Source organism: Danio aesculapii, chromosome 8 (assembly GCF_903798145.1).
Source record: "Danio aesculapii chromosome 8, fDanAes4.1, whole genome shotgun sequence".
Taxonomy (NCBI): domain Eukaryota; kingdom Metazoa; phylum Chordata; class Actinopteri; order Cypriniformes; family Danionidae; genus Danio; species Danio aesculapii.
In genome coordinates, this window is record NC_079442.1 from 19,059,116 (window position 1) to 19,082,915 (window position 23,800).

General features: G+C 34.0%; 1 protein-coding gene across 1 annotated transcript in view; it reads right to left on the reverse strand.

The window, feature by feature from the left end:
* The window catches only part of npc1l1 (NPC1-like 1), a 37,645-nt gene that overhangs the window by 7,932 nt on the left and 5,913 nt on the right, over positions 1–23,800 (reverse strand). The window contains 13 exon segments of the mRNA XM_056463371.1: positions 309–459; positions 2,092–2,150; positions 2,274–2,406; positions 2,513–2,640; positions 4,317–4,507; positions 4,640–4,729; positions 6,312–6,577; positions 12,289–12,403; positions 13,614–13,796; positions 15,218–15,346; positions 19,314–19,486; positions 19,568–19,668; positions 21,987–22,251. Of these exon segments, the coding sequence (XP_056319346.1) occupies positions 309–459; positions 2,092–2,150; positions 2,274–2,406; positions 2,513–2,640; positions 4,317–4,507; positions 4,640–4,729; positions 6,312–6,577; positions 12,289–12,403; positions 13,614–13,796; positions 15,218–15,346; positions 19,314–19,486; positions 19,568–19,668; positions 21,987–22,251 (1,984 nt within the window).

Genomic DNA, 23,800 nt, shown 5'->3' on the forward strand with positions numbered 1-23,800 from the left:
TTCTAAGATTCTTAGTGCATTGTGAGTGCACATTCAGTTTAAGTGCACTACTTTTTCCACATCAGCAGAACTCAAAGTGAACAACAAGTGCCACTTTTAAAACAAGTGTCCTATTAAAAGAAGCATATTAAGTAGCTCAAGGATCCGTTATGCACTTTTGTCATTTATGAAGTAGCTCAAGGACATGCTATCATTCAGTATTATTACATGCGCTGATTGTCGCTTCTTATCTTATCTCAGAGAAGAAACAGCAAGGGTGCGGATGGTAAATCCAGAGAGATAAGTGAGGATTAGAAGAGGACACCTACGTGTAAGGGAAGACCTCAAAGTCTGGAGAGGTGTCGTTGATTTCCCTCATGGCCATGGTGATGTTATGGGCCAGTTCTCTGGCTTTCTGCAGCGCTCCTGTGTACTCCTGCGAATTCACCAGAGGAGTGTGATAGGCCATGAACCGAGAGGCTGGAAAACACACACACACACAAACATCATTAACTGTGAACTGACTATGATGTGTCTGTAATGAGCTGTTTGTAGGCCTCAAAAGACTGCAAAATCAGCAATCATAAAATGCTGAAAGAGCAATACAAGTTGAACAAATATTCTAGCTAGGGATTTAGTTGTGACACAAATATACTTTATAAAGGGCTCTTTCTAAATGGCAACAAAAAAAATTCCGAATCAAATCATATTTTGGAGTGAGATATTGAGTAAACATCACATCAATCTGTGTAAATAAATAAGAATTAGTTAAAGCAGCTTGAAGTATTTTGCAGTATCAAAGAGAATTAGCATTTTAGCAATTTGCTAGTAGCATTTATTAACAGCCATGTCAAATACTGTGAACAATTCACTAAATAAGGACTATTAATACAAGCTTGTGAGTTCATGGACTTGATGAATCAAGACAACTTTTAACATTGTAGCTTAGCATATTTAACAAACCTAGGGAGACTTGGCCTACCCTTTTAATGACTTTACACTATAGTTTAAGAGTAAAATAGAGTGCAAAAAACTGAAAAGTTCACATAGTCAGGTCTTGAACTACAATGAGGGGAGTATGTGCAAATGTTGTGAACTGTTTACTAGGACTCGAACTACAACAAATATGTCAATTTACATGTTTTTAATATAAATTATAATGTAGCCATTATAGCTTAGCAACAAATTAGTTTAAGAGAATGAATGATTAGTAGTTTTTAATTTAATAGTTAAACTGGCTATTTTTACATTGTGTTTGCAAATATTTAACTAAAAAAGGAATAGAACTACAATATGTTCAAGTGCTTGATGAACCGAGACAACTGCTGTAACTGCATTAGCATTTTAGCAACTGACAGTTTCAACATTTAAGAGTAAAATACAGTCTGTAGCTTTCACATTTCATTTAAACAAATTAGCCATACCTCAAACAACTGTTGTAGTCACTTTAGCTTAGCATCTTATGCAAGTTTAGTGAAGTAGCATTTTAGCAACCGACTGTTTTTAGGAGTAAAATTGAGTGTGTAGCTTTGTCGTATATATCCAGACAAATGATACCTCAAATAACTGCTGTAGTCACTTTAGCTTAGCATCCTATGCAAGTTATGCGAATTAGCATTTTAGCAACCTGGTTTTAAAATGGTTTCCAGGCTGTTTCAGACATTTTAGCTACTGACTAAGACTTAAGATGGACATAGCTGGTTTTGCCTGGTCTCCCAGCCTGGCTAGGCCCGTCAAGCTGGTTTTAGCTGGTCATCTCCCAGCCTGACCAGCTAAGACAAGGTTGGAAATGTCTGAAACCAACCTGGAAATGGCAAAAATCCATCTAAAACCAGGCTGGTCAACCAGCTAAAACCAGCCTACCAGCTTAGGTTGGGTTAAACAGGTTTTTTCAAAAGCATGGGTTTTTATTTATGTGTAAAACTGGCTATTTGTACACAAAGAAGGTGCAAACATTTCACTAAATAAGGAATAGGACCACCACAAGAATGTGAGTTCAACTGCAGTAGGCATGAGTATTTTAGCAACCGCCAGTTTAGCATCTGTAGCTTTGCAACATATTCCTATTTATCACATATAACAGTTCAAACAAACTAAATTCATGTATCTCACCTATTATTTCCCCAGTTTCATTGTCTCTAATCACAGCTTTATCATAGGCTCCCAAACCACTGGAAATAAAAGACAATTTATTTAGTAAGTGACCAGTGCATTTTTATGAAGGTGTTTGTCTACACTGGATGGAAAGCTTCAGTGTTCAGTTAGTTCAGACTTGATTTATTTGCTTTTCTTACCCTTTTGGACACTGTAGGTCAGGTCTGTTGCTAAGAAAATCTGGCAGGAATCTGTTGAATTCTGAAACATTAGGCCGCAGGACCCCATTTTCAGGTTTGCTCATACACTTCTTGAGACAGGTAATGAGACCGGCTGTCAAAGGACATTAAGTTTTAGATCTCCAAAAGAAAACATTGCATTGTACCATTTACATAAACGACAACACCTGAGGTGGTAACTGCTCAATATTTTCACTTACTCTCATTGGCAGGACAAAATTCATCTTTGTTTGGACCAAGTGTGTAGAGGCGACAGCATCTGGATCCAGGGTTCAGCCAGTCAATATAGTCATCCACCCAAGAGGATGCTGGGATAGCTAGATAAGATCTAGAGAAATCAGCAACATTTAGAACAAAATCCTGCAAGTAAATCATTGATACTAATAGACTGTGTTGTCAAAAATATTGATACTGAAATGTTCAAAATGTTATAATTTTGTTGTTGGTTGGCATTGATAGTATCGATATCCGTGTTGTCCTTTTTAACCCTTTAAATCTCCCTATAAAAATAATGTAGGTAATTTCCCTCAGAGTTACTGGAGTTTTAAGTGATAAGAAAAAAAAATTCAAAAACATCAACTTGTCTTGGGTACTTTTGTGCTAAAAGTTTATGTAATGCAGTATTGAAAATTCTGTAGTTTATCCTCAAGATGTTTCAGTGAGCAGTTAAAATTAGGATAGCACTTTTGTTTTAATCAGGAAAGAGGATAAGGTTGGAGAAGACTCATGATGATGGATGATGCCTCATCAAATTTGCACACTTTTAATATTGTGGATTTTTTTATTTGTACTAAAATAATATAGCATTTTTTTCTTCGTGGTATTGAAAATGGTATCAAACATCAATATTTTTCAAAGTATAGTATCGAGGTTAGAAATTCCAGTATTGTGACAACACTAATAGTGAGTAAATTTTTACTAATGTTTAGATTTGAAATAAATGCTTTTCTTGTGAACTTTCTATTCAGTTTATTGCAAATTATTTCTCTGTTTTAGTATAGGAAATATAAATTAAAATCAAGTTCAGACGGAGATAATAATAATCAAATTAGCATGTAAAAAAGGAAAATGTGAAATCTTATTTAATCAATTCCAGCGTTATGGATGTGACATTTGCAGAAAACATAAATTCACAGAGAAAGTATATGTTAACACTATGTTGAAATATCTGTTTACATTTTCGAAAACAACTATAACACAGTTATTAGATCAGAAAAATATCAATCTGTAAACATTTTTTATACTTTAAATGAGGAAGATAAACATGCGTTATAAATGTATGAGTTTACAGTATACAACATACTTGTAGAAATTCTGTGAATTAAACTGCACAACCCAAAAGAAATAACGCTAATCAAAAGGATAAGAGTTTGCTCACTGTAGAACAAAAACGATTGATTTTATTCTATTGAACATTTTTGAAATATATGAGGAAAAAGCTTCATTATAGAAGTGACACCTCTCCGTTATGGATGTGACAGATGTGAAACTTCCACTTGTGTGACTTATATAAATGAAATAGAATTGTTTGAAAACATTGACAGAGACATTTTAATTATGTTTGCAGTACAGTAAAATACAAGGCTACACAAAAAAACCTAGAAAGGGTTTCGCTATTCTGGTGAAAACCTATTTTTTTCATGGCAAGCTTGACATCTGCATGGAATTGCTCATTTATAAAATTTAGATTTATTATTTACAGAATTATTTATAAAATTTTCAGCAGCCATTACTCCAGCCTTCAGTGTCACATGATCCTTTAGAAATCATCTTAGTTGGCATTAAACATTAAACTACAGTAGCTAATAAAATAAAACATTGTATAATTCTTAAACAATTATGCTGGTATCCTGTCAGGACCTTGTCACACTAAACTTTCAAGATCAATGTCAAGATCAATGTCTGACATGATTAATTAAATAAATTATTTATTTTAAAGGCATAACGCTGTTATTTTGAAAATAATCAAATGCTACCAAAATCTGAATTAAAGGCAGTGCTCACCGCTCAGGATATTCAGTAGCATAGCGGATCTTCTGGGTCATAGAGAACTGGTCACATCCCACACTGGAACACACTGCATTAATGCCCTCCTCGCTGTTGAAGTTGAAGCCTCTGGTTGTGATGAAATACGTGGGCACACCAACCTCAAAATACTTAAACAGGTATGCAAAGTAGTCCAGCATGTAGGAGTCCTGGTTATATTTACACACAGAGGAAAACACAGAGGAAATACTGTGACTTATTAATGAATGACTGAATGTTTGTTTTTGTTTTGTTGTCTAGTGGCTAGTGTGGAGAACTGTTCAATAAACTACTGTACTTACAGTTGGCATGGCCAGTTCCTGATTCAAGCCCACTTTAACATGGAACATGAGGAACACAGAACCAAAGAACATCACCAGGAACAACACCATCTAAGAGAAGACGCAATGATGTGTTTTACACAATAAAAATCTTTATAAGGCAAAAGAGAAGTACACAATTTATTAATTGGTGTAGTTTTTAGCCACACAATAGTTATTGATTTTTATTTATTTTTTAATGATGTGTAATTTCAAATGATTCCATACTAATTTCATGTTTTTCATGTTACATCTCTGAAACCTTAATACAAATGTCTTGAATTGACCTATTCACTGTAGACTTTTAGGATTGATAACGCACTATTTATTTCATTCATTCATTCGTTTGTGTTTCGGCTTAGTCCCTTTATTAATTCGGGGTCGCCACAGCGTAATGAACCGCCAACTTATCCTGCATATGTTGTACACAGAGGATGCTCTTCCAGCTGCAACTCATCTCTAGGAAACATCCATACACACTCATACACCATGGACAATTTAGCCTACCCAATTCACCTGTACCACATGTCTTTGGACTGTGGGGGAAACCGGAGCACCCAGAGGAAACCCACGCAAACATGGGGAGAACACGCAAACTCCACACAGAAACGACAACTGACCCAGCCGAGGCTCGAACCAGCGACCTTCTAGCTGTGAGGCGACAGCACTACCTACTGCGTCACCGCATCGCCCTCTATTTATTTAAAATATGTTAATTTGATACATTTCATGTAACTTATGTTGAATGAAATCAAAAGCTTTTTATGCATATTTGTTATAACTTACTGAATTTATTTAAATGTAGTTAATTTAAATGTTAGATTCCTTAATTTAAATATTAATTAAATCAAATTACATTTAGCCTCTAAAGTTCTGTTACTTCAAGTTATTTCACATTAATTTAAATTAGCATCAAATTAATTTAATTATGCATTTATACATAATAAAAAACATTTAATTTAATTATTTAATTTTAAAGTTAATTTTAAAAAGTACATTAAAAAAAGTAATTTTGTTTAATTTTACTTCATTTAACTTCAGTGATTTGTAACAGTTTGAGTAAAACAGACACATTTTAACACAATTAAAAAAGGTGTTTGAGTCTTATTTTAGATCTGTATATTTTTTACATCTATTTATTCGTAATCTTAAAAATCTTTACTAATGATTTTAACAGTTGTTAAAAGTGAGTATCTCTCTCTCTCTCTCTCTCTCTCTCTCTCTCTATATGTGCAAATTTGTGTTCACTTTTTTATATCCATCTATTATTCATTCATTCATTTTCTTTTCGGCTTAGTCCCTTTATTAATCTGGGGTTTGTCACAGCAGAATATATATATAAGGTGACATTTAAAGGTTTAACTAGGTTAATAAAAACAATAATAATAATAAAAATATATAGCTTAAAGGGGCTAATGATTTTGACCTTAAAATGTTTTTAAAAAAATTAAAAACTGTTTTTATTCTAGCTGAAATAAAACAAATAAGACTTTCTCCATAAGAAAAAATATTATCAGACATACTGTGAAAATTTCCTTGCTCTGTTAAATGTAATTTGGGAAATATTTAGAAAAGAAAATTCAAAGAGGGGCTAATAATTCTGAATTCTGTACATAGTGTAGATGTATCCCATAAAGGCAGTGTGTGAACGCACCACTACTACTCTGCTGAAAGAGTTGAGGAGGAACGGAGCGTAGTATTTCCTCATGAGCGGCAACAGGATGCCCTCGTTGGGTTTTTGCGGTCGTGGAGTGTCCACAGTCACGCAGCAGGCAATCTCACAGCGGTTTGAGTCCTGACGGCGAGCGTCCAGAGAAAGCAGAGCCACAAAGGCAGTCATCTGAAGAACAAAGTCCATCAGCACAGCCAATGCAGCGTACAGAGCGAAAGACTTCACCGCTGGCATCGTGCTCAATGCTCCTACACACACAAACACACACACACAATGAGAAGACATCAGTCAGATGAGTGTGTTTCTTCATGCTGTAGATGGAAATAACCTGAACCTATTGACTGCATTACTATGATTCAGAGCAGAAGCAGAACAGATGCTTCTCTAAAAATATCTGAATAATAAATACATACACTTGGAGTTACATTGTGTTGTTTAAGGGTTCTCTTTATTTTTTTGAGCAGTATATTGTTAATATACAGTTGAAGTCAGAATTATTAGCCTCCCTGTTTATTTTTTTCCCCAATTTCTGTTTAACGGAGAGAAGATTTTTTCAACACATTTCTAAACATAATAAATTTAATAACTCATTTCTAATAACTGATTTATTTGATCTTTGCCATGATGACAGTAAATAATATTTGACTAGATATTTTTCAAGATACTTCTATACAGCTTAAAGTGACATTTAAAGGTTTAACTAGGTTAATTAGGTTAACTAGGCAGGTTAGGGTAATTAGGCAAGTTATTATATAATGATGGTTTGTTCTGTAGACTATCAAAAATATAGCTTAAAGGGGCTGATAATATTGACTTTAAAACTGCTTTTATTCTAGCCTAAATAAAACAAATAAGACTTTCTCCAGAACAGAAAATATTATCAGACATACTGTGAAAATTTCCTTGCTCTGTTAAACATCATTTGGGAAATATTTAAAAACAAAAAAAATTCAAAGGGGCTAATAATTCTGACTTCAACTGTAAAATTGCATAATAAATCATTTTTTTTCAACTAAAGACTCTATTTGCCAATTGCACACGCTTAAGAAAAGGTCAAATGTTTTAGAAATGTCAATATAATGTTTGAACTATAGTGTAATTCATTTGAAACGTTTTTTTTTTCTGTTTAACAGAACTATTGTTTAAAATTGAAGTCTTCTTTTTTAAAAACAAACTAAAAGGTATATTGTTTGACTATGTGTTGAGGTGTTTGTGATTTTTTTGTATTTAGTCAAGTAATAAAAGTATGTATTGCGTAACTAAATGACAAAGTAATTACAAAATGAATTTAAATACAATTTGAATGATCCAATTAGTATTTCATTACTTTCTGTGAAGTAACTTACCCAGCACTGCTTAATATAAGTTTATTTTACTTGAAATTACTTGGATACATAATATCAAGTAATAAAAATGTCCCTCTTTTCCAGTTGCATTACCACTTTTCTATTTGCTTTTGCTGTTAGGTGTAGAAACTTTCTGTTTTATGATTAATCTTATACTCAAATTGACACATTTATAATAATAAACATATTTTTTACCATCATGGGGTATTGTACAACGCACTGAGGTCTCTGGTTCAATTATCTCATTATCTAATTTTTGTTATCATATCCCTTTAACTACCCCACCAAGAAAAAAAAATTGGATGGCATTTCTTAACTCCTAATGCCGCTAGTTAACACATTCAATGCATTTTTTTCAACACATCCCATAATATCTAAAATATCAACCTCTACCAAATGGTTGATATGTTGGTTCATGGTAAAAGTACTGGAATTATTACATATGCTATAACAAATCAGAAAATATGAAGGTGTGAGACCAATTTATTAAACAAAAAATATTCAAAATAAATCATTTTTTGAATACTAAATCATCTTTATTTTATGAATATGCCATAAAATATTTCAGATTCTCATTTAACATCTTTTCTTGTTGTTGTTTTTTTACAATAAAACTCAAATCAAGTATAGTAGTGCAACATGATTATCTTTGTTTGATTTTTTTTGTAAACCAACAATGCTGTGTGTAAACCTTTATTTAAAACAGTCATCCTTTAAATGACTTTAAAAGTCATTATTTAAAACAGTCAAAATATGGTCAACCCTTTGGTAGAGCAAGCAGTTAAAGGGATATTGTAAAAAGAAATATGCAGAGTCACATGCTTATAGTAAATGTATATAGGTAGAGTATACACTTCAATATAAAACAAAATTCAGTGCTTTGTTATTTGAGTAAAACATACAAAAAAGCAACATTTTAAATGTGAAATGTCAGCTGACTAAGTAAAAATGACTTAAATGAAAACAATATTACATTTACATAACTTCTTTACACAAATTACTTATTGTATATACTATATTCAAACTAATCCTTACATGAAATTAACTTCAAAAGTAAAAAACTTGTAAAAACAAGTCAATTTTACATGTTGTTTCCTCCAGTGTACATTTTTGCCTGTAATTGACATGAATCATATCTGTTTTAATAAAGGGTGGCACTTTTCTGAGGCATCATGACATGTGAAAGGGAGTAAAGTTCAAGTAATCAAAACTGAAGTTTGCTGCGACCGATACTAGTATATCTGTAATACTTGCTACTTTTATATATGCTTCTGGAAACCCTTTACTCAAAGAGGATGATCATAAGATTGAAACGACACCTTCATAATCATGGCGTGATATGTCATTTAGTGTCATTAGCTCAGTTATGTCATTTTAAATGCAAAGATGACATTGCTTGAGGTGTCTTTGTTATGACAACTGGATATAAACAAATACATCATAAACTATCAGTGTCTTTTCAAGACAGCTTGACATTACCGAGACAATCTAACTTGTCATAAATCTATCATAAACATGATATAACAGATTAATTTTAGAATTTAAGGAACTACTTAACTTTATATGTTATTATTAACGGTCATGTGGTTGGTTTTAGCTGTCATGACACCAATTTATTTTAATTATATAAATATAATAAAATTTCAATCTCAAATGATTGTGGATTGCATGGATTTTAGGCGAGATATGGGTTTAAATGTGAATTGTTCTGATTTTATATGTGAACATGCTTGTCCACATTTGTGCAGCTATAGATAGCTTACATCTGTATTATGTAAATATGAAAATGTTGAGATTAAATATTATTGCTTATTCTATCCCTTCATATTTACGCTTGATATTTCACTCAATTTGAGCATTCCAAGACAAAGTCAAAGAGCAGTAACTGGTGCAATGGTGTTCAGCCCTGGTTTCTCTTTTAGCAAGCTGAACTTTAGGAAGTAACCCATTATTTTCTAGAATAAATGACTAAAGATATTTGTCCACATGATAAAGGAGGTATACACTCAAAAAGTTATGTTTGCTGTTTGTTCAAACTACATATTGAAAATGAGCTGAAACAACATAATTCTTGAGTATTTTGGGAGAAAACTTAAACATTTTATGTTCGATCAACTTATATTTGTAAAAACTTAACTCCATGTTGGCCCAACACGAATTGATCATGTGGAACCCAGCATTTTTTACAGAGTAAATGGCTAAAAATATTAACTCATTTTAAGTCCAAAAGAAGTTACACACCAAAAATTATTTGTTGAATCAACATGATTGAATCGTAGCACCCATTGTGCATCTAAACAAATCAAGTAAACTTGAACTGCATTGAATGTGTTATATGAACACAATACAAACTTGTAAATTAAACATGGTTTTAATAGCTCTGTGTAACTTCTTTACAGAGAATTGTATTAAAATGTTTGTGTTGTGTTTATCTGATTGAATTTATTCTGACTGACTCAATGTCAGTAAAGCACTTGAACTCAACAAGTTTCTTCCTTGTTACATCAACAAGTTTTAGCCTTGTCCATGTATGGTTATTCAAATCTATTGTGTTACTCCAATTAGTTTTGTCTTAGTTGCAGAGGTGGGTACACTGAAAAAAATTATGTCTGCAAAACCGTTGCAAACGATTTATTTGTGTTGAATTTAAACAAACAAATTAAATTTCATAATATGTAACTTGATTTGTTTGTTTAAATTCAACCCAAAATAATTGTTTACAACCACTTAACGTAAAAAAATTTAGTAAATCCAAGGAATCATCTTTGAATAATTTTTTTCAGTGTAGTAAAGAATTACATTTACTTAGTTGAGTAAAATTGTTGGGTAACGTGTATTTTTTTAGTGCATTTAAATATGCATACTTTTACTCTTCCTCAAGTAAATTATATTTATAAAAGAATATATTTACTAACTACTCATTATATATAAAATGAAAAGTAACTAGTAACTATTTACTTGAGTAATTTTTTCATCAGATACTTTTTTTACTCTAACTCAAGTAACTTTTAGGATTGTTACTTTTCCTTTTACTTGAGTTAAAATTTCCGCAAGTACTTGTACTTTTACTTGAGTGTAGATTTTGCTCTACCCACCTCTGCTTAGTTGGCAGCATTGAAGTTCTTAACTTGCAGCCAGCGTGCTGTGATTTCACCAAATTACTAATAAAGCTATTTATATTGCCTCACAAACTCACAATGTGTCTCAAAGTATCTTTTTGGCAGTTAAGTTCAACCATGGCATTAGACAAAAAACTAACATTTATACAATACGCAAATAAACATAAAATTATAACAACAGCATTCGTAAATAACTTTTTAAAGCTGTAAAATAATAACACAGAAGAAAACAATGGTATTTAATAAAATACCAATTACAAAAAAAAAGCTGTACTGAGCATCAGTGAGTGTTCCACTCCGAGCTTACTTGCTCTGGCACCCTATTTAAAGGAACAGTGTCATAACCGCTGACTAGGAGAGCTTCTGTCCAGTTACAACTGCGCATCTTCTTTATTCAATCACTACATCAGTCTTGTTAAAGCTCAGTGTTCACGCTCCAGTAGCTTGTTTGAAGTGAACAGTGCAAAAATTAAGTCGTCAACATGCAAAAGGAGCTCCAAGAGCATTTTTGTTTTTGTCTCCAAGTTACTTGTGCCAAGAATAAGTTGTCTATATATATGTGGCACACCACAACTGCAGAATTCCAAAAGTTCAGTCTGTTAAGCTAAGCATGTGAAGTGACTTCTTCTTATGCAGTTTTATTGGTGGGTATGCGAACCAGCTTATAGATGCATATCGCCATACTGTGATAAAGGTGCACAGTAACTCACCAGAGAGAGTCGTTCATATAAAGAGCTTAAATATCATTGAATCAACAAGTTCTCATCTAATTCATTTAATTATTTCTTCATTTTGTTTCAAACAGCTAGAATGAATCATTTAACAGAACTAAACTTGTTCCAGTCTTTTCCTTAATACATATTTGTATTTTGCTAATAGAGCAATTGGCTTATTGACTTTTTTGAGTGTCTTTTGTCTTTGCATTACTATTTACAGCAATAGGTGCTATTTACACAACATTTCTTAGAGGTCGATTCTATTTACACCAGCAACAAATAGGGAAATATGGTATCTACACTAATTAGAGGTCGTTTACACCAAGTGAAAAAAGCTTGGTGTATACCAAGCTTTAGTATAATACATAAACAGGGTGAAGCTGATTGGTTGGGATTTGTCACATGATGCGTGATGAACTTGTGGATTTCTGAAAAGTGGAGATGTTATAAACTTTCTTCGATTTACAGTAGGCATGTCTGAAAAAACATTCGCAATTCTCTCTGCATGCATAACACAATTGTGCTGCAACATCACTCTATATTTGTGTCTGCTTGCTATATGCCTCCATTTGAAATACTGAACTTAAGCGTGGAAAAGACATGATATGTAAGGACAATAAAGCCTACCCTAAACCTATCCTAGAGTTTAAAAACCCACTCAATTTAAACTTTTTGATGTTATATTTGTTTAATTTAAAATAACTGCGATCTGCTGTGTGATGAAACGAGAACGCGTTTTATGGGGTGGCAGAGTTTAATATGAGTAGGTGATTCTTACCTAGGAAGAAACAAACAGATTCAGACAAACTGCAGAGCAGCATGCTAGGAGCCACGTTTCCGAGAACTCTGCCGATCTGTTGCTCCAGCTGCTCTCCTGGTCTGCGCACATCTCTCTGATCAAGAAGAAACACAGGACAGACACAAAGAAAGCATGGTTTATGAAGACGTCATTGGTAATGAGACATAATGTAATTTTAAAAAAATTCTAGAAATATTTTTTATTTAGATAATTTAGACCTACAGTGCAGTTAATGAAACGTTTCCATAAAAGCACAAAGAAAAAATAATTATGAGGACTTTTTTAAAAATTACTATCTATTTATTTTATTCTGAACATTTTAAACAAGTTTTCATTTTAAATAATAATAGTTAAACTGAATAAAATGAATGATTTTAATAAGCATGACGTGCTTTTCCATCTAGAACTGATTTTAACTATTAAAACAAATGCAGAAAAATATTAAATATAAATAAATAAAATTCAGAAAAATCTAAACTGGCATAATTTTATTTTGAATCAGATTTTTAGGGCCCTATTTGAGGTTGGTAAGATTTTTTTTCATACTCAACAAGACAGAATAAGTTTAATATAATATAATATAATATAATATAATATAATATAATATAATATAATATAATATAATATAATATAATATAATATAATATAATATAATATAATATAATATAATTAAAACGATATAATACAATATAATATAATTAAAATGATATAATATAATATAATATAATATAATATAATATAATATAATTAAAACGATATAATACAATATAATATAATTAAAATTATATAATATAATATAATATAATTAAAATGATATAATATAATATAATATAATATAATATAATATAATTAAAATGATATAATATAATATAATATAATATAATATAATATAATATAATATAATATAATATAATATAATATAATTAAAATGATATAATATAATATAATATAATATAATATAATATAATATAATATAATATAATATAATATAATATAATTAAAATGATATAATATAATATAATATAATATAATATAATATAATATAATATAATATAATATAATATAATATAATATAATATAAACACATAACAAAATATAGAAACATTATTGTCATAAATTTTTTTTTTCTATTTTAACTTATTTTTGAATGTGATTAATTATATGCCTCGATGCAAACCTACAGTAACAATGCCCCATAGCGTTATACATTCACTATAAACCATGCCTTCTTGTGGCTTATTGCATAATTTGATACTACTGTAATAAATAACCTTCTGAATAAAAAGAGCAATAACTCAACATACCTGATACTCCAGAACAAAAATGAAGATGTTATCAGCTCCCACAGCCAGTACAAGGAAGGGCACCACTTGCAGAATGACCAGTGAGGACGCCACACCAATCCAGGCATAGAAACCCATTGAGGCTATGACAGAGCAGCCGACCACCAGAATTCCACCCAGGCCCACCAGGAACTTGGAGTCTACCTGCAAAAATATAACCATGTTGTGTTAAAGCAGCATTAGTAAACATGTATTTGTCCAACAAGACCAGTGGTATACAATTCATTGAAAACAAGTCAGGAACACAAAGAATTCCTGATTCACTGATTGGCTACAGGACAAACCATTGTTGTCCAATAACTTAATTAACCTAACTTCCCTAGTTAACATAAATAACCTAGTTAAGCCTTTTGTCACAATCACCAGTGATCTAATCCTGGCAGATCGCTGGTAAACACACAGACCGCATAGAACTACAAATCCACCATTATATGGACTACAAAATCCCATCATGCACTGCACAAACACACCGGTTCCTAACCCTGGCCGAGTCTTCTGTAATGTGAAGGGTAACTGGACAAAAGGAGTGCTGATCCAATCGCAGGTTTATTAAACAGAATGGTCAGGCAAGCAACAGTCAACATGGGCAAACATATGTTTACAGAAGACAACATAAAACAAACAAAACAAAGCAAGGCTCAAACACTGGAGTCAAGGCAAGGCATAGAAAACACGTTGTTATGTTCACAATCAGTATAACATTACGACGTTTGGTTCCGCACTCCCTTTGTCCTGCGTCCCTTAACATTACAGAAGACTCGGCCAGGATTAGGAACCGGTGTGTTTGTGCAGTGCATGACTGGATCTTGTAGTCCATATAATGGCAGATTTGTAGTTCTATACGGTCTGTGTGTTTGCCAGCGATCTGCCAGGATTAGAAATACTGCTATCTTTCAAAATAACTAGTAAACATTATGTACTGTTTTCATAGCAAAGACACTCTAAATTAGTAATTTTATTTACTATGTTTAAATATGTGTTGAAACATATATTGTAGAAATAAAAAATAAATAATAGTAATTGAAAATAATTGAAAAATGTATAAAAGTTTCATCTGTATTAATATTAACTTTAAATAAATCTATTCTGATACAAATAAAACCTAAAAAATTAAGTAATACTTACAGTCAAGCCCAATTATTCATACCTAAATTCTAACTTCAAATTTTTGTTCAAATGTAAATAAAAGCTAAGAATTGGCTTTTCACAATAATGCCTTTTGTACATTGTCTTATTATATTTTGGGAGAAGCCGTTGTCATTTCTGAACCAAAAAATAAAAATAAAAAAACTTGCTGGTTGAATAAAAGTAACTTTAAGTCAGAATTTGCCAGGGGTGTGAATAATTTCAGGCTTGATTAATACTACAATGCATAAATATAGAATAAATAATGAAATAAATCTATAATTATTTTATATACAGAATGATTTCAAGAATGCGCTTCAATCAAGACACACTGGAGTTTTCATTGGGCCTTTATGTTGAGAGAACGAATACTTCTTCTATTATTCTCTTATCGGAAATGAGGAAATTCCCAGTAAGCCATTAACCACGCCGTTACTCACCAGGATACGCTTGCAGGATGAATATTCCCCAAGAGCCACGGCGATGTAGAGGAAGATGACAGCATAGCTTATCATGAATATGGGGATATCCTCCGCTGTTGTTCTGTTAATCTCATCCTCCAAAGACCTCTGGAAATCACCACACAGTTTCATTATGAAACAGATAACCATCTCTGATTGACCATCTGCTTTTTAAGACTGACTTTACTCATCGGTTTCTGGTAAAAGTTAATAGTACTAATATACGTTAACAATCAATGTGCGAATTATACATTGAACAATAGGTTGTATGATAAATAAGCACGCTTCCGTTTTACTTATTTTTCATTTACTTTTAGGCTATATTTTTATACAAACAACTGTTTTTCATAAAAGGTGATCACTTACAGTACACTGGATTTGCGGTTTCAGACCACTGACTGAATATTTTACTGTATTGCCTTGGGTCCGATCATGTGTTCACAATGGTATGAAGCATTATAGGGTTGATCAAATGTATATATTATCTTTTATTTTTGTTATATATAATATTAATTAAGATACAGGTCAAACAGTGTTTCATCATTTATAAATCATTAAATATTGGTAGCAAGTCTAGAGACTGTAGTGAACACCATGATCTTGTAAAGGATTCATTTTAATGTGTGAAATGACTAAACAGTGGCCATAAATACTAAGAACGTTTTCGCAAATCAAATGAGCAGAGCCTTGGACCCAGAAAAAGTTTTCATAAGTCACAGCTTAAAGGAATATTTCATCCAAAATTCATGAAAAATTCACTCAATGTGGTTTCAGACCATTTTTTTAAATAAATGTTTTAACCATTGGCAACCAGTAGCCATTGACATCCATAGTAGGGAAAAAATCACATTCTATGGAAGTCAATGGCCACCACTTTCCAACATTTTCTGAAATACAGTACCTTCTCTTGTGTTAAACAGAAGACAGACACTCAAACAGGTTTGGAAGACAGTGTTGAGCAGGGGCGTAGCGAACATTTTAAAAGTGGGGGGACAGCTGTATGAGATCGTATGTTCATTAAACTATTAATCACCTGTTTCTAAATAGTCTGTCTCTAAAAGTGAGGGGGACGGATCCCACCGTCACCCCGGTTGCTACATCCCTGGTGTTGAGGATTAGGGTGAACCATATTTTTTTGTTGTGCTGGTTGAAAGTCTCTTTACATTCCAATAGTAATGATGAAAGTAAATGATCTAAATGTATTTACATGTATTTTATATTGTGGGTAAGGAATAAGACTAAGAAATATTGAAAAATATTTTTGGTGAATGACATGATCTTGTGATGACATAAGGAAGTATGGCTTTGGATGGCAGGGGAGGGATGTAAATTTTAAAGCTAAAAAGAGGTATACGAATAGTTCATGCAAAAATGGAAATTACCCCATAATTTACTCAACCTCAAGCCTCTATCTTTTTTCTGTTAGACACACATAGTAGTAGTTTTAACTCTTCTCCTTGCTTCTGATGTGCAATTTTCTTCCGATGTGTTTTTGAAAGAAATATACTAAAGAGCCCATATTATGGGTTTTTGAAAATGCCCTTCCATGTAGTGTGTAACATAGCTCTAAGTGAAGTGAAATATCCAGCTAATGCTTAAATCTGTAAGTGTACAGTGTTTAAAACTATTGATTCATCTATAAAGGAGTCGACTCATAGTGCTTCAAACGAGTCGTCTTGATAACGAGTCATTAGGTGTTTCGTGATGACGCAGCTACGAAACATAAGTAGTTGTGCGCAAACCCGGGAGATTTGAAACCTGCGGCCCGCCCACTAACACAGAAAAAAAGCCCCACACACACAAACACACACACACACACACACACACGCACACACACACACACACACACACACACACACACACACACACAGACACCGGTGGAATGAAGTCAGGCTGTGCAGATGGATACTATTGACAGCCTACTCAAAGATGGAAGCTCAGCATTATAACCCAGAGTCCTTCTGGAAACTATATGCTTAAAAAGAAGACTTTATCGGTTTGTAAAAGGAAGGATCAGTAAAGACTGTCAGAACATGGATCAGTGCATCATGGATCAGTTTCTTCCCCCATTTCACAAGTGTAAGTACGCGCGATTAAAGTTGTTGCCTCGTTTACTCTACCTTGCAAATGATGCATTTAGTTGTGTTTTGTTACTTGTAACCGCGTGTACTGTATCTGGTTAACTCTTTATTTTCTCATATCGCGTGTAAAGCCACGTTGAAAACGTGACGTGTTTCGCTTTGTTCACGGATCGTCAGCTGTTCCTACACACATGCAACGGTCAAGTTTCAAAATATTTCAGCTCAGGTTCAAGGGAGCTGTCTAAATTGCACCCAGCAAGCTGAACTGGCGCTCTAGTCTAGGCGAACGGTGAGGGTTGTGTGTGTGTGTGTGTGTTGCGTGTGTGTGTTGCGTGTGTTGCGCAGGGCCGGTTCAGCAAGCTGAACTGCCGCTCTAGGTTAAGGACGATCACCTCGCCCTCAACCCGAAAGTGAAAACAAAAGTGACCCGTTAGCAAAGTGAGGACAGGGGGTGTCGCAGATATAACTCAGGACGCGGGTGGTGAGGGAGGTGTCGCAGGCGTCCCCCTCTCTATTGGTGTTATGTCTTCCAAGAAGGAGTAGGAGGTGTTTGTGTGTGCGTCTGTGTGAAAAGAGCAGGTAGACTGTGATGGGCTCCTCGCCAGTTCTTGGAGTTTTTGCTCAATAAAATAGTTTGTCGTCTGTTTTTTTAAGTCCATCGTCTGTATTTACATTCACCCACTGGCAGCCAAAATCCACACCTTACACTATAAAGCGTGTATGCACTGTGACTACTTTTAAATTGTTGATTAGCTGCTGGGCATTTCACTCTGTCTCGCGCTGAAGGCTGTCAGTTTCGACCAATCACAACAGGCTGTCATCGGTCCAATCAGCGCAGATTAGCTTCGCGCTAAGGACGGGTTTGGGTACAAATGAATCGCTGAACGATTCATATGAGAGTCGTTGGGATAATTAGGTAAAAATAAATGCAGATTATAAGACCATGAAAGTGTTTTTTGACCTTGCATGCATATTAAACTGTTGTTGGAGACCCTTACAACCTAAATATGACCCTATTTCATGTATAATATGGGCTCTTTAAATGATTTGAGGGTGGGTAAATGATGAGGTCATTTTTTTTTTTAGACTATTCTAGAGTTAAGGCAGCACGGTGGTGCAGTGGGTAACACAATCGCCTCACAGCAAGAATGTCACTTTCTGTGTGGAGTTTGCATGTTCTCCCCGTGTTCGCGTAGGTTTCCTCCGGTGGCTCCGGTTTCCCCCAGAAGTCCAAAAACATGTGGTACAGGTGAATTGGGTTGGCTAAATTGTCTGTAGTGTGTGTATGTGTGAAAGAGTGTGTATGGATGTTTCCCAGTGATGGGTTGCAGCTGGAAGGGCATTTGCTGTGCAGAACATATGTTGGATAAGTTGGCGGTTCATTCCGCTGTTGCGACCCCAGATTAATAAGGGACTAAGCCGAAAAGAAAATGAATGAATGAGTTTTCTAGTTAAAGATCCATTTGGATGATGAATCATATTAACGACTTTGAGGCGACTCTTTTTCTTTCTTTTTTTGAGGATCAATAACTTAAACACTGTGCGTTTTCAGATTTAAACTTCAGGTGGAAGTTTTCATCCACTTAGAGCTGTCTTAAGTCGGGCATACAGGTGCAAAACGCACAGAAACAATTGAAAGAGTGTGATATTCTGTTCATATATTAGTAAGATACAGATCTAATCAGTGGGGACAAAACAACAACTTGCTTTACACTCTTTCCATTAGGTGGCGTAAATACACCACATACTGGTTTGCTAATCACCATTAAACAAAATGTTATGTGTTGATGTCATACACACAGTGTGAGCAGTCAAGCTATTGCTGAAAAATTAGATAGTGTGTGTACATGAATCAAGAGCTTTGGCTTAACATTGCTAGCGATTTTCATCAGTGTATGCCCGGCCTTACCGTGTTACCGCATGGTCATTTTCAAAAAGCCATAATAGGGGCACTTTACATTACATCATAAAATCAACCTGCGACATAGTCTCACCTCAGCCATGTAAGCAAATGTGAAGTTTGTAGTTGAGTTTTTCTGATACTCCTGGACGATTTTAAGAAACCTGTTTTCCCACTCTTCAACCACCTTAAATTTAATGTCGGTTCGTGCATAGTTGTTCAGGGAAAAAGTGAGGATCAGGGCCTCAGCAGTGGTGTAATCTTCATCTGAAAATATAAAAGCCAAAGTCAGTTCCGTGAGGGTTTAAAAGCAATGGACAGATGCAAACGGATAGTTTTGTTTCTTACTATCATATCCTCCGACAGCCAGGAAGGGGAACACAGGGCCTCCGTAGTCGGACATACAACTCATGCCGAGAGCTGTGATGTCTTTAAATGATAACGGGGAGCTGTGGCAAGCAGAATATAGTTATGAAATTAGGTTTTTATACGACAGTTTAGTAAACAAGGGTATTGTATGAATGGAACAAGCAATATGGCTGAGTGAATAATTCAATGATTCTCTCCTAAAAAGCATGCTACAGTATATAGGAGCCAGTGAGAAGTTAAATCTGAATATGCATAGCAGACAAATCCAGTATGTAACAATTAAAACACAGTACCTACACACAGACAGTAATAGAAAAAAAAGAGACCACTTCGAAATTCTTATTCATATTCTGTTCTATGCATTTGAAATTGAGTTTTGTACATGTGTGCCCTGGAAAAAGAAGTTTAATTCAGGTTAATTCAGTTCAATCAAATTACTTATATATTACTTTTCACAATAATTATCGTTTCAAAGTAGCTTCGCAAAAGATGCACGGCATCCCGTTAGTCAAAATCATAAAAGTTAAAGGTTCAAGAAACCCTTGAGTAGAGCATCAGTTAAGACAATGTTAGCATCTGTCAGCTTTAATTGTGGGGAAAACTGGATAATTTTGAGCTTTTGTCAGCTAATTTCATCTTCCGGGTTTAAAATAATTTTTAAGGATCAAAACCGGTAACGTAGTGCCGATCTGCCTGTCCAGTGATGACGTGTTGGTTTCTCATTATTATTCATAGTTGAGTTTTCTTATCCTATGAGAAGACACTGTTTCTTAATTATTCATGAGAGCATGTGCTTTCCGAAGGTAAGGCAGACCTGCCAAGCTGTGAGACTGTGTCCGTGCATGGCACGCAGTATTTAGCCAATCATGAAGGGTCGTATGTGTTTGTTTCCATGATCCACGAGGTTTGTTGCATGCTTTCCCCTGTGATGCTGTCAGGGCCGATCCAGCAAAAGCTGTTGGTTTGCAGCAAGCATTTTTGTTGGGAGAGCTGTAGGAGAATTGGAGAACATCGGACTTTGTCTTTTATCAGTTGAGTTCGTTACCATTCAGACACATAGCCTATATCCATGCTGCTGTGTTCGCCTATGTTTAAAAGCCTCCAGATTACTGGCAGGTCTAATGGTTGAAATAGATAGGGCAAGAGGCCTCCTACACTGCTGTCCAGTGTGTCTGCATTCAGACCTGGGGATTCAGGAGGAGAGAAGTCCTCCTCGTTTATAGTGTTGATATAAAGATAATTATCTTTATAATGGTATAACAACTTGTGGTTATGTGTAGGCCTATGTGAAATTATGAATAACATATAAGGGCATTAAATTGCTTAATGTTTGATTCCTTGCAGTTTAACTGCGATAAAATCGATAAAATCATTGGTCTCCTCACGGTTTGTGTCTCATTTTGTGAGCTGACTGACAGTTGTTCACTCCCCTCTTTTTACTCTGCTCTGCCGGCCACACCCACTCCTCCCGCTGCTCGCAGCGCTCCATGCCCATCATGAAGCATTTTTTTTTTTTAATTCTGAGGTAGACTTCAACTAAAGGGGGTTCATGTCCCTTAAAGGAGTTGTGTATAAGGTGGGCAGTATATAAACAAGTTATACAGTATAAAGTGTCCTTTTAAAAAGATGAGGTCTACAGTGTGTGTATAATATGTGTTAAATGAAGTGTACTTGTTTATTAAGTGTTTGTTGTCCTCAAAGTTTAATATACAGTTCAGTGGCTCTTAATTTCTTTTAATCAGTTCATCATTTGTAAACAGATGTTCATTGCTCATTTTAGAAAGCATTAGCCCCATTTGTGATTTAGATCTATATTAATTTAATCAAAAATAAAAAATGAATTTAAAAATTTGATCAAATGGAAAGACCACTTGCGAATGAGAATCAAACTGAGATGGGACATCTGGATCGATACCCAACCTTAAAGTATTAAGCTTTTGTAGTACAAGTCTAGCGTATCATTAATAGTAGACCAGCCAAATAACATATTAAAACCCAAATCAAACCAGTTGTTATTTTGTCCTTGAGTGAATTTTTAACCTATTTATGAGCAAGTGATTCAAATGAATGGCTCACTCAAAAAGCTTCAGTACTGAATACAAAATACTGGCATAACAATTAATCTCTTTGAGGCAATTAATTCAGACTTTTGTGTGCGTTTTAGTTGGGCACAATTTACAGTATGATAAAAACACGAAGCAACACTCAAACACCAAATATGTATACCCTCCTCCTCCCAATAAATAAATAAATATTTTTTGCCCTCTATATATTCTATAGAAAGTCTACATGCAAACATGAAAAGGTGATACAAACAAAAATATGTTCAAAAAAATAAACAAAAGTTGAAAAATGCTCATAATTGAATGCAGTAACTACAGACATGAATCTGACTTACTTAACACAGTAGATGAAATGGTCGCGCCAATCCACTTCCTTAGTCACACCAAGCTCTGTCATGTTCACTTTGGCATTCAGGTTGTCAATACTATTTTGGAAGTACTGCGGCAGACTGTTGACAGCGCAGTCGGTTAAAGAGGGGTTGTCTGGATTGAGCGGTGCATAGCAAACATCCTTAAGGCTGGCGGTACGGTTTAGTTCATCTGACCAGAACTCGATTGCCTGGATGCTCTGCTGAAGTTCCAACAGCTCTATGATCAAATCTGCAAGGTGGATACATGCATAATATATTTAAAATGACTGAAATCTGACATTTAGGTAGACAGAAAACATGCATGATTATTATTAGTCAGTGGTTCTGTTAGATTTCTAACGTAAAATGAATGAAGCAACACATAACAGTTTACATGTTCTTGATAATGAGAGCATTGTGAAACGGCAGAACTTATGTTACTTAATTAAAGAAGCTGGACTGGCCATTGCATTCATGAACCCAGACAATCACAATCCGCTATTGGCTATAATGCTTAAAAATGTCAATTTTGTTTTGTTCCTTTATTATTATGCAAAATAAATGCTTCAGATTGTTTGGTATCATTTCAGAATGCGGGTTACTGAACATGTCATGGAAAGAGGATGACAAACTCCAGATGACTCTTGTGTGTGACTGTGTTTTTATGCATCCTGTTTGTCATTCAGTCTGACATTATTACAACTGTAGATCTTACAGTTTGACAAGGGGATCATGTTTATACGTCTGACATGCTACTAATGTAAAGAATTATTAAAAATAGACATTAGACATTCCTAGCTGAAAGCCTTTCTTCGAATTGACTTCAAGTTTGCATTCAGATTTGCCTCTACTCCATCTAGAACCAAGTTCCTACACTACATAATCCATTATTCTTAGCTATAGAAAACAATTTGGTTAATCGATGCATCGTGATTCTTTCTCAAGCAATTTTAAATTAATTCTCAAAAGTTCACAATCGATTCTTTATTCAAATTAGATCGCAACCAGTGTTGGAGAAAGTTACTTTGAAAGTAATGCATTACAATATTGAGTTACTCTCCCAAAAAGTAACTAGTTGCATTATTTAGTTACTTTTTATGGTAAGTAATCCATTACGTTACTTTTGAGTTACTTTTGCGCTACTTTTTATTACGTATCTGAGGCTTGATCTCCTTCAGAATTTTTTTTTTTCTTTTTTAAATAGAGGAGTTCTGCAATTAACAACGCACTGTATAACCTACATCTTCATTTACCTTTAAAAAAACACATAGAAAATAATATTTTAGGATAATTTTATCTGAGAACTCGTTCTCTAGTTCTACATGCCGTATATACAGATTGTTGAAAGTTTAAAGCAATCCGTTTGTTACTTTTGTACTATTTGTCTTAAGTAAAATTACTGTTCATTAAGACTATAATCCCCTTTTCCTTTTCGTCAATGCGTTCAAAATAATGAACACACTCTCTTATTGGTTGTTTGATTCATCGTGACTACTTTAGTTTTAATTCAGCAGTTTAATTTTTAAAAAGCTAAACTCGCATTACATTTTCAAAAAAGTAACTCAAATATTATTACTTATTTTTTAATAATAATGCGTAACCTTACTCGATACCTAACTCGCGTTACTTGTAATGCATTACCGCCAACACTGATCGGAATGGTGTGTGCTCCCTTTTTGGAATGAGAACTGTTTGTTCTTTATGATTGCTCTTTTCAATATGGCGTTTCAACGTTATATTCAGAGCTTGTTCATGCTGAATATAACATAGTTAATAAAATCAACAAAGCTTCCCAAAGA